General features: G+C 36.5%; 1 protein-coding gene across 1 annotated transcript in view; it reads left to right on the top strand.

The window, feature by feature from the left end:
* The window catches only part of NBEA (neurobeachin), a 180865-nt gene that overhangs the window by 157505 nt on the left and 10243 nt on the right, over positions 1–13117 (top strand). The window contains exon 24 of the mRNA XM_009327857.1: positions 2081–2205. Within this exon, the coding sequence (XP_009326132.1) occupies positions 2081–2205 (125 nt within the window). The remainder of the gene's footprint in view (positions 1–2080; positions 2206–13117) is intronic.

Raw genomic sequence — 13117 nt, 5'->3', positions numbered from 1 at the left:
ACTCTTAGATGGAAGTAAAAAAGGAAAGTTTCTTTCTTTTCAAAAAAATCACTATGATAAAAAGCCTTTAGGATTATCTTTGATATCATCAGTTTAAAACATAGACTAGGAGTGCGCAAGGAGTCTCTAAGCTTTGCCTTTAAAACTATGGGGCAGTCGTCTGCCCATTTTTGCATTCATATCCCATAAGGGTCAGGGGGATTTAGCAGTCGCAATAAAATTATTCAGTGCTCAGTGTAGGAGGAGAAATGATGGACTGATACTTCAAGCTAACACAACATCTGTGAGCAAAAACTGTATCATAGTACAAAACCCAAGTAAGCTATTTTGCTTAACAAAAGATAATTGGCACTCAAGATAGCAAGATATTTCTGTCTCATAGCATGCAGGCCAGGCCATTAACACTGCATCTTCCCACCATGGGAGCTCAGAGTCACTGCCTCACCTTTACACAAGATGCTCTGAACTGCTCTAGGTGAGGAAGCAGATCCCACTGAACTCCTGAAGTTGCCTTCTCACTGCTTGTAGATAAGTAAAATGCCTGTTCTGCAAGGCAGCAATGAGGACCTTCATGCAGACTCAAGCACAGAGTGAAAATTTCATTCAGAATGCAAAAAAAATACATTGACTAAAAATGATGGTGTGCTGATTCTGAAAATTTGTAAGTGGCTAGAAGGTATGCTGCTACATCCACTCCCCTTGGTGCTCTGCCCTGCAGAACTGATCCAGGTCTCATGACAGCAGTTAGTAAAGTTGGACAAGAACTCATGCCATCATGAAAAAAGTAGTTAAGTGGACTGTAAAAATGAAAAGGTCTGTTCTACATTAGCATATTTCTACATTTCCTCTGGAAATGGCTACCAGCACATAGCTTTTCAAAGTGAAGGCAATATAGAAAACAGTGGCTGAACTAACACCTAGAAAAATCCAGCAGAGATGTAGCCCATACCCGTGAGTTGAAAACTACTTTTTTTTTTTTTTCATCTGCCTTTTGTCCACGCAGCTCCAGGGTTCTGCAGATAGATTGAAAATGACTGGTTTAAAGCAGTGGCTCCCTAGTTATGGTCTGCAAGGTTAGGAGCTGCAGAGTCATTTTACGTGTATAGTGTGTTCAATTACGAGTTTGATAATAAGGATGCATCCACAAACATTTTGGGTATTTGATAGTGATCCAAAAAGTTTTTTAAATGTTGACTTAAAATACAGCTTTACCCAAATATCCCACAGCATACTTATAAAATTGATGTGGGAGATGTTTGTGTTGATAAGATCAAGAAGTTGTCTGAAAGTGGAGCTAGTCATTTCTTTAGAACTGAAGTTGAGTACCAGATGATTATGTATGTGTGTGTTTTGACTTGAATATAGATTAACAATAGTTTATATCATTCTACAGAACTTTAATATTGCTTTTGTATGTAAAAAGGCAATGTAACGCAAAGATGGCCATGGTTGTTAATGGCTTGTATCAGCTGGAAGCTATAAAATCATCCTAGTACTCTGTTAGTGCTGGAATAATAATTTACCAAGACAATTACCACATGGTGGAATTTTTTTGCTGCTCTAATTCAGTGTTATTAATAATGAATAAAATTGCAATTTTCTCAGGTTGCTAGGGGCAGTAGGAAATTATTTCAATGAATATTTCAGCACATTAGTTTAATCATAGTTCCACAAAATTCAAGTGGGCAATATTTTATACTTCTAAGTTCAGTCTGCTAAGGGACCATAGTCATTAAATTGCAAACTATTTGCACTGAGGTCCATTCTATGATTTACAAGCCTTGTTAAAAACACTGTAAAAGAAAGCAAGCTATGCCATTAATACTTGTAATTTGATGCTGCATTTGTTAATGGGCTCAGTGTGATTAATGTTTTTAGCAGCAGGCAGAACATTTTGAGACAGGCACTGCTGAGGTTTATAATATATAAATGCATGTAAAGAAATGTTAGAATATTGTAAGTTTTAGTAATATATGTTTTTACGAGATTGTATTCCTGAAATAGAAAAGCAGCAGTGAAATGTATGTAAATACAGTTCAAGCTGTGGTAGGTGCTGATGTGTGTGTTCTCTATTTCATAGCCAACTGCATGACTTCTGGCGCTTGGATTACTGGGAAGACGATTTGCGCCGGCGGAGGCGATTTGTTCGCAATGCTTTTGGGTCTACTCATTCTGATGCTCTCCTAAAAGCTGCTGTGGAATATGGTCAGTACTAACTCCTGCTTAAAAATATAGCTCATGAGGTATTCTTGATGTCCATGAATCCCTGAGAATAGCGTCCCTTCTTTTCTAAGGACAGTGCTGAGAATTTCTAGGACAACATATTCTTAGAAAAGGAATTCTTTCAATTCTTACACTTTAATGAACCAGAAGACTTGATCTTGTGGGCTGTTAAATTCTGTGATCCCCAAGGGATTCGCATTACACCTCTCTAGCATTCCCAGATGCTAATTTTGAGACACTGGTAAAAGTAACAGAACTTGTCTCTCCAGAGTGACAGAATGAAACTGTTAGGCCATCAAATTAATGTGTTGTAATAGTTCCATTGGAGACCTTTCGTGAATGAGCAATTAACTGTTTTTTAAAAAATCAGAAGTTTTATCCTGGCATTTGTAATCTCAGCCAAAAGTATTTTTTTCTGCAAATCATAAAATGTATAAGAACTTGTTTAGAATAATTATTATAAGGATACTTGTGATTTGAATAGTGAACTGACTACATAGAAGCTTCAGTCTAGGAACTTAAGGATTAGATGATGTTTGATTTTCATGAAGAGGTAGCTGGGGTATAAAAGAGGAAGGAGGAACATGCTTACAAATTCCCTTATACCATCTAAAAGTTTCATATGTTTAGTGACTTCTGTACAGCAGACTGAACCTGAGTACTCTGAAAGTCTAAAGCAAATTTATTTCTCAGGTTTAAGCTGGGGTACTTCTCTAACATATCAAAGACAGAATTTTTTAAAGAATATTAAGATGTTTTCCTGTCTTTTTTTTTTTTTAATCTATAGTACTGAAAAAAAAAATCCTGGGATTCTTTAGCATTTAGGAGTAAAAAATGGAAGTAATTATACACAAAGCAAGTTGAACCTTTCAGCTGATATGTAGCCAAAGGCTAATGTTACCAGAAGTTCTGAATATGATAGATATAAGCTAACTGTGTGACCTACACATTTCACCAACTTCGCAGGTCGTTGAGGCAAATAGCTGGGATTCAAACAAGGTTAGACATATAAATGAATATCTGTGTGTGCAGTTATACTAGCTAGTGTAATTTAACACTTATTTAAACGTGAAGGCTATCATGTGCAGGACTTCAGGTCATAAACTGTTCATAAGTTGGGTTAAGGAAGATATTTCCCCCAGAAGTATATAGTATTGCATATTTGACAAAGGGTTATTTTCTCCACATTCTTCCAAAACATCAAAATAGAGATCTCATGAGAGGCAGATGCAAAACTCTGCTAATTGCTGTGTTGCTTTTATAAGGCAAATAATCATCAAAACCATGGGCTTTATGCATTCTACAGGCATAAGAACCCTTAAAAATATTCTTATTGATTAATATTTTTAATTTTGGATATTAAAGTAGCATTAAAACAGGAAGAAATCTGATTTATAAACTATTATAAAGTTTTAAGCCTTGATATTATCCTCTTTTTAAAATAACAGGAGCTTTCCATTTACTCAGATGGACTTTGTTTCACGCCTGTATAGCAAGAGCGTTGTATCTTTGGGATACGATTGAACTCAGAGGATGCTGGAAATGGTTTGGGGTTTTTTTATGAGGACTATAATACAAGTTGCACTTAAACAGTTTCAGCATGTCGCAAAGATTGCCTCCATTTATGTAGTTTCTGTGTTCTAGTATTTTAGTGCAGGTGACAGCTGCCTGGTAGTAGAGCTAACCTGCAAGACAAAGCTACAACCAAAAGAAACAGGAAAAACTGAAGTGGTTATAGTTTCATATTGGATTGTTTCTATAGAATTTCACGCTACTCACCTGTTAGTGTATTCAACATACAGGAAAATTAAAGCTCAGGAGTGTTTAGAGCTGGTACGCATCAAACTTAGTGGTTGCATAAAAATTACAATAGACTGAAGTTGTCGTGTTTGCAGAATTAAAATAAGTAATTCTAACTTTTCACATATATATTAAAATTAATATATGGAATTTTAAAACAGCATGCATTAAAGTTATAATTCATGGATTTTATCTAGATGTACTTACTTTTCAGAGACTTAAGCCTTTGGATTTTAATACTGAAACTTTTAGCTGACCTTTCTCTGTAAGAAAACATGCTTAACACTGATGTTATTTTTATGCCTCTTGGTGTTACTAATGAGTTGAATAATTTATGAGGCTGTCATGTGAAAAGGATTTGGTGCAGTTTGATGTACTTTTAGCCTCTGGTGTTGGAATGTGATTAATAAAGAGCTGGAGGCAGATTTTTTTCCATAGGGCCTAACTTTCATTGTTTTTTTTTATTAGCTTTGTTTTGATAATTTTGTTTGGAACAGTTTGGTAGTAAAATGCTCCTAGCTTCCAAAACTAAGCATGATGTCACACTACAGAAAGAATTTAAAGCATTTTAAAAAAATCATACTGCATAGTTTTCCAGTAACAGATTTTTTTTCCTGACCTCAGATACTTTGTTTGTGTGAAGTAAACTATTCATCATAGCAAAATTTGTTGGGCTTTTGTTATATTAATAGCAATTTTTCATCTTGACTGATACCTCTATTACAAGTAAAGCTATTTTGAGCATCAGTAAAATAGTGGAAACATCTTACAAGTTTTTGTTATCTGCATTGACTGTCAGTTATCATTTAGGATTTTGTGCATAAATATTGCAGTAGAGGAATGTTTAGTCAATGCCTAAGTCAGCAAGCTCCTCAGTGTCTACGATCAAAGGCATCAACTTAAATAGGTCTGATCAGGCATTGCAGAAGAGGGCAGGCAGTTTCAGCTGAGCAAAAATCATAGACCAAAGATGACAAAATTAATCAGTCATTTCTTTGGCAGTAAATAATAAGATATGCTGAGGATTGCAGATGAGAGAATTTCCAGATTCCTTGGAGATGTGCCTGCTTAACACCTGATTTATCTAAACTTGTGCAGCCATCAAGATATGACCTTGATAAATAAAAAAGTGCTCTACAGCTACTCTAGTATTAAATCAGAGTTGATGTTGCATGTATGGTTACTATAATTACATAATACTTGCAGTCATCAAGGAATAGAAGAGTCTTGGAAATTAAAACTATGTCTATGATCTATATGTTTGTTTTAGAGAAGTAACAACAAATGTTAAATTCTACCTTGAAGAGCTAAAAAAAAGTGTTAATTTTAGCTGATAAGTGACTTCTTCCTGTGGGAAACATTATATATTATCTACTACTGGGAAATAGTATTCTCTCAAAAAATTTCTGCTACAAGGCAAGTGGGTGAAGCTTCTATTTAACTACATTCTGTTAGCCATTGTATGCATATTCAGATGTCTGGTTTTGATAAAATATAATATGCATACATATAAGTATGCGTGTGTGCATATATGTGTGTATGTATATATATGTTCAAAGTACCTGGCAAGTAAAAAATATTGCAATGGGAAATTATAACATTTCTATGGCTATATACAACTGTGTGAAAAATTATAGCTTATTCCTATGGGTATATACGTAGCTGTCCTTTTAGACTGTAGGTATGTTGGAGTCATAGCAGCATTTACAAGAGATGGACTAAAGAATTTTTCCCTTTGGATTAGTCTCCTCCATTTCTAAGTTTTTGATATTAGGCATTGGATTTGTTTGTAATCTGTTAAAACAACTTTCATATCTGGATTTAAAATTCAAGCATAATTATTTCAGCATTGTATCTGCTGTGCCTTTTGTTTTAGCTAAATTCTTACTTGAATAGAAATATAGATTCATTTCTCCCTTTTGTGAAGCTGAAGGGATACTACTTACTGCAGTATCAAAGTGCAAGCTGTAATGGGATTTTGAACTACCTGGAAACTTTTAGTAGAGTTTTATTTTTATAGTGTTGATGGATTTTAAACAGTTCTTATTTTAAGTTTAGATGGCGTAATCGATGTAATTGATTAAATTGTAGACTGAAAAGAAAGGGAAAAAAAAAAAGATTGTATAAAAGATTATAAACTCTACTTCTCTTCCCCAAATTTTACTACCAATAAATGCATAACATATGCAGATATGACCCAATTCACAGTGATTCTGTACATGTGGTGAAAGAACTGTCTCTTCCAGTTAATCACCTTAACAGTTTACAGTCATGGGAGATTAGTATAGATAAGACACTACTGTACCACTGTGCCAGTGAGACAGAATACTGCTCCACAAAGGTCATCTTAAGAGTAAAATAGTTAATTTAATAAGCTTTGGTCCTTCAGTCTTTAAAGATTGTGGTCCACAAACCATTTGCATATAGAGGGGGTCCAAGAAAGGCCACGTTTTCTAATCTGCACTGGAGGAAACAGACATGAATAACTCCGTGCCCATGTTCTAAACATATATATGTAAGCTGGTCAAATATTTCTAGTGTCTGTGCTCAAGAATATTTAGCCTGTTAAGTCGATTATCATGACAGATTCTGAATGCTTAGAATGAAAAAGAAAAAAAAGAAAAAAGAAAAAAAAGAAAAGAAAAAAAACCCTTCATAATGTAATATGTAATACATTCAGGTTTTGACACAAAGCTAAAGATATGTCTTATATGTGCAGTATGGCAATTGCTTTTGAACTTGCATATTTTAAGTTACTCACTCCATTATGTATTTGGACATCTAATTAGCAACCTTATTTCAAGAGTGGTTCTAGCTGAAGCAGACTGTATGTGGCTCCTTCTGGGACTTGTTAGTGCTCGTAAGTTTCAGCAAATGGTGTGTGTGCTCATCATCAGAAATGCGGTTTAATTATACAAACAGAATTAAAAAGCATCAGGTTTTGAAATCTGAAATGTTCAAATCTGAAATCTACATTCATGAAAGTAGCTGGATTTTGATAGATTTTCAAAGAATTGCAGGCAGGATTCCTTCAGGCTGCTGAAGGACTTACATTCCCAGAACGTTTAGCTTCAATCAAGTGCTACCTTAAAAGAAAGGCCGTGTGGGTCCCCTGCTATGAAACCGGGAGTCCAAAATTCATGGGAACCCATACTCAAACGAGGGACTGTCTTCAGAACAGGGATTCTGGGTGTCCTATGGACGCTAAAGGAAGCTTCAATTTTTGAGGGTCCACAATGTTAAAGAATAATGTACCAAAATGAACCTTCAGTAACTGTAGCTCTAGAGCAACCCCTCAGTGCTAAGTCCAGAGCAGTTGATTCCCACAGCTCCTGACTTTCATCTCCTAACTGCAGGCAGTGTTAGAACAAGACAGAGGGAGGAGACTCCAGAGAAACTGTTATGAAGCTGGTTTCATTTGGCGTGCGCCAAATGTTGTTCCAGAAAGTTAAGTCAGTGTTCTACAAACAAACTTGCCTTGACATTTTCAGGTGGTAAGACATTTGAAGAAATCAAAATGTCCCATGAACTGGAGATGCTCAATTTCATCATCTCTGTTCAGAAGCTTTGCTGTAAAATCAAATGCCTTATTCTAGGATGTCTGAATGCCCACCTAAAAGCTAGTCTTCATTTCCAGATATCCTGCATTTTGGGTTCTACACTTTGATATATTAGGTTGTTGATACTAATGACATTGCTAACAACCTAGAAGTGTCTTTTGTTGGTGAAAATACTACCACTGTTTACAGTAAATTCAAGACTGTCTGTCAAAGTTACTGCATAAATTGTATATATCTAAAAACATTAATTTACTTCTTCTCAGCTTCATAAAGTCCTCTGACTTCATTATCTTCACTCTGTCTTTTGTCTGTACTTATTGAAAATGCCTACCATATTTCCAGAACAGTTTCAACAACACTAATTTCAGAACTATCTTTAAGAAAGCAGTATTTTTTCAGTAACTAACGCAAAACTGAAAGCAAATTGAAGACAACTGATACTGGATCATCACTTATCAGAGTTTTGCTAGCAGGCCCACTAGATACATAAAAAACAGTTATTTTTCTAGGTGTATCTGCGGTGAGAGCATTCTATATGTACCGTGTAAGAGATTAAAGACCAAATTATGCTTTCAGTTTTGTCTATGAAATATTGCTTTCTATATTTCATATATAGAGGAGTTGAGTTAGTAGATCTTTTTGTAGGCTTCTTTTACATTTACTTTTACTTCTAAACTGATCCAGGTATTCTTTAGATATTCTTTGTTTAGCCCAGCAAGGAGGAGGCTCAAGGAGGCCATATAGTTGTGTATAAATACTTGTTGAGAGAGAATGAAGAAGATGGTGTCAGACTCTTCTCAGTGGTGCCCAGTGACAGGACAAGAGACAACAGGCACAAACTGAAATACAGAACATTCTATTTAAACATAAGAAAAAGGTGGGGGTTTTTTTACTGTAATGGTGGTCAAACAATGGAACAGGTTGTCCAGAGAAGTTGTGTAGTCTCCATCCTTGGAAATACTGAAAACCCAGCTTGCCAAGGTCCTGGGCAGCCTGCCTTAACTGACCCTGCTTTGGGCAGAGGGTTGGACTAGACAATCTCCAGAGGTGCCTTCCAGCCTTAAGGATTCTGTGATTCTTATAATTGTTGCCAAAACAGTAATATTTTTAAAACCCTAGATTACTTATATCTCAATGTTCAAGACTGATCTTCTTATGTAATTTCTCATGGACGTAAAACCAAAACAGAGCAGAAACATTTGATTGATACTAGAAATGCAATCCTCAACAAGTTACTTAAATCTTCATAAAACTTTTTGAGGAAGTGCAGATTTACATATCACAGAATTACAGAATGGTTGAGGTTGGAAGGGACCTGCTCAAACAAGGCAACCTAGAGCAGGTTGCCCAGGACCATCTCTAGGCAGCTTTTGAGTATCTCCAAGGGTGGAGACTCCACAGCCTCCCTGGGCAACCTGTGCCGGTGGTTGGTCACCATCAGAGTCAAAAAGTGTTTCCTAATGTTCAGAGGGAACCTCCTCTGTTTCAGTTTGTGCCCATTGCCTCTTGTCCTGTCACTGAAAGGAAACTGGCTCCATCCTCTTTACACCCTGCCTTCAGGAACTTATGTACATTGATAGCCTATGATGATGTAGCCTACATCATTATAGGCTATCAATGGATAAATCTAAGTAGGATAGCCTACCCCCCTGAGCCTTCTCTTCTCTAGGCTGAACAGTCCCAGCTCTCTCAGCCTTTCCACGTATGAGAGATGCTTCAGTCCCTTAATCATCTTCATGGCCCTTTGTTAGACTGTCTCCAGTATGTCCATATCTCTCTTGTACTGGGGAGCCCAGAACTGGACACAGCACTCCAGTTGTGGCCTCACCAGTGCTGAGTAGAGGGGAAGGATCACATCCCTTGACCTGCTGGCAATGCTTTGCCTAATGCAGCCCAGGATACCATTAACCTTTGCAGCAGGGGCACATTGCTGGCCCATGGTCATATTGTTGTCCACCAGGACCCCAGGTCCTTTTTTGCAGAGCTGCTTTCCAGCTGGGTGGCCCCCAGCATATACTGGTGTTTGGGGTTGTTCCTCCCCAAGTGCAGGATTTTGCAGTTCCCCTTGTTGAACTTCATGATGTTCCTGTCAGCCCATTTCTCCAGCCTGTCAAGGTCCCTCTGGATGCCAGCACGACCCTCTGGCATATCAGCCACTCCTCCCAGTTTCATGTCATGTGCAAACTTGCTGAGGGTACACTCTGCCCCATCATCCAGATCATTAATGAGGATGTTGAACAGGTATGGATCATCATAAAACAGTTGTAATATCAATTTGCTCATGGACAGTATAATTTTTATTATTACTGAAATTGAGTTTGTTGTGACTACATGAGCCACAAAAATGTTTTTCATAGTCTTTTTTTTTTTACTTAGTTAATACAGTATCCTGAAAATTAGTAACACACACAATATCATAAAATACGTTGCTCTGGGGAAATGCAGGTGATGACCCTTATCTAAGACAACTTCCCAAACTCATATTTATTTAAGTAATGTCTTAAGTATGAATGTAGAAGAGAAACTAAAGAACAAAAGCCCTTGACTAAAAAGAAACCCTGTTCCCTCACCCCATTCATGCATGCTTAATTTTAGTCTGTAAGTAAACACAAGTTGACAATTAATTGTGAGCAGTTTTAAGAAATAGCATCCACTTTATGGATAGAAAACACATGTATGTTCAGGGGTGAGCATTTTAAGAATATGTATGCAGTCATTAAATTAATCCATAACAATCCTTCCATGTGTCATCAAGTAAGTCCTCCTTGTTCTTTAGTCTAAATGTGATCATGCTGCCAGGTATGAGACAAGCGTGTAAACCATTCTGCTTCACTTGGAGCACCTAAAATAATACGCCTATTACACAGCATCCTTTCAGTATATGAACTAACTTCCACATCTGATTGTGAAATCTCCAATGTACTATGAAAGAGTTTACATCCAAATTGTGTGCCTGAAGGAGTCGTGAAAAATCTGTGTATTTTTTTTAAGCATAGCAATTTAAGATTTGCATCTACAGCCTTATAATTGTAGCCCAACAGTGCCATCCACTGCTTCTCCAAATAAAATTCCAAATATTTCATCCTCATAGGGTTTTAGGGGAAATATGACATGATAATTGTGTGCTCTTCATATTTTACATGGTAATTGTCAGATACAGATGAAAATGAAATTTGTTTAAAGAAAGTCGAGGAATAAGAGCTTACATTAGCTATTACTAGAAGGATTTGCAAAGCAAAATCCTAATTGTGAGAATAATTAAATCTAAAACACTAGATGTAACTTCTTAGCCCCCCCCCAAATCATAAATATATTCTCATTAAATATATCTACTATTATAATGATCCTCTTTCATTACCCACTGTAATGTAATGAAAGACACCTTCAAGGTATAAACTGTAATGGAATTTACTTAGGTAGAGTACTGAGCACTATTGTGCTGAATTGTATTGAACACTTAGTGTCTGAGCTTCTGCTGTCCGACTAGGTAACGTAAATGAGTTGCAATTGCATCCTATCAGTCCTTTGCAGTCTCTAAATATCTGCTCCCTATTATATGCTATTTCTAGCGTAGGAATTTTCATAGCAGCTTTATAATAAGTTTTAAGTACCAATTCATGAAATAGTCAATTTTTTCTAATGATTTCCTCAAATCTTGAATGTCAGGATCTCTATCTTGACTCTAATTCAAGCTTTTCTCAGATCCACATAGGGTATGAAAACTCTTTTTTCCCCCTCAAAACCTCTGTTGGGTTTCAAATGCCTTTCCTCTGAGATTTTCAGGTTATCTGGCATGACCTGGATTTTAGCTGCTATTATAGATCTAAGCTAATAGATTTTACTGCAGAACTTTCTGGCTTTTTACCAGCAGTTAACATAACTACTTCTGTTTCTCACTTCTTCATCTGAAAGCGTATGACTCTGGAATGTTCCTGAAGTAATCAAATTGGCCTGCAAAACCATTCCTAAGACTTAAAAATCGCAACCATTGCCAGTCTTAGAATTCTAGCTGCATTTTCCTCCCTTCCACCATTATATTTTCATGTGAAAAGAATACATGTTGTCTGTCTGTTCTGCCAAATTAATTTACTTACCAAAAACAGTAAATTACTATGATGTGAAGTGTTTCAAACCCATGTGAAGGAAGGGTGTATTTGTTCTATTAAATCAGTTCTATCGCTAACTGACAAAGAAATAGAAGTTATTGACCCGTGTATATTCAGTGCATCTCATAGAAACATTTTGCAAGAACATTCTGTCCGTGAAGGTCTAATAATAGTCCTTCAGGACAGCTTTCACAGCTGGGTGAATGTAGCTCTTGGGACTCAGGTGTTACTATGTGCTTTTCTTACCTCCTATTTTCTATGCTTTAAGACTCCATGTTAAGGAGGAACAGCACTTCAAATCTGCTTCGGCTATAGTTAAAAGCACAAAATAGTCCATTTTAAAATTTTCTCCACTTTTCTAATTCTTGGTGTCTTCTTGACTGCAGGACTTCGTTCTCCACCTCCAATTTGTATATGAGTAAGTGGAGATACGTATCATTTGTTAAGGGAAAAAGGTGTTTAATAACACCAACACCTGAGTAAAGAAGCCAAAGCTGGACCAAATGGGTCTAAAAATGAAAGGTGAAGTTCCCCTTCTGCCTGTACAGAGGAAGCTGTTTTCTGAAGACCTGGCTAGGACAGCCTGCCAAGCACGTGGCTGGAATGAAGGGCCATTATTTCAGCAGTGCTGCAACCATTGCAGCCTAGAATTAGGAGACCATAGATTTAGGTTATAGATTTAAAAAACCTTTACTCTCCCACTCTTTCTGACAGCCAGTAGGAGGCATGATAGGCTTTCAGGCAATGGGCTCAGGTTTCTGAGAGCCTCTGGGCTACTTGCAAGGTAAAGATGGGTTAAGTTGACAGAGGCAGATTGTGGGAATCTCTTCAATATAGGTGATTCCTTGTCTTTCACAAAGCACATGGAATCGCTATGTATAGATTACAAAAATAAAGGAATTCATTTTCAGAGACAACGTGTCTTTTAATATACCAAAGTATTTCTACTCATCTTTTTAAATTGCACTACTTCACATTTATCACAGAAAATGCATTTCTATTATATCACATTAAAATTATCATAGAGGTTTTATGTAAATAGTAAGATTTGTGCACAAGAAACCAAGATGTATGTGCAAGTATATGTGAAACCAAGTATATGTGCACTGGCTATTCCATATCTCTACAAGTACAGTGAGTTCTTCAATACCACTTATTTTATGTTGCTCGTTTTATAGCATTGGCTTTGAAACACACACCAAAAGTACGAGTGTAGTGAAACAAACTGGAAGAATGAGTTTCAGCATTGTGCAAGCTACAGGCAGGGGTGTAGAAACATGTCGTGAAAGCACTGTATTAAAAGCCAAATGCATTTTATAGAAAAGTTCTCAAATATACCACTAACCAGAATGACAAGGAAGACACCTTGTTAAAAATTCTATCAGCCAGCATATTATGCATGTTTCCAGTTCAAATTTAATTTTTTTT

The sequence above is a fragment of the Pygoscelis adeliae genome, unplaced genomic scaffold, assembly GCF_000699105.1.
Source record: "Pygoscelis adeliae isolate BGI_AS28 unplaced genomic scaffold, ASM69910v1 Scaffold14, whole genome shotgun sequence".
NCBI classification, from domain to species: Eukaryota; Metazoa; Chordata; class Aves; order Sphenisciformes; family Spheniscidae; genus Pygoscelis; species Pygoscelis adeliae.
This window is presented reverse-complemented; position numbering and strand designations above follow the sequence as displayed.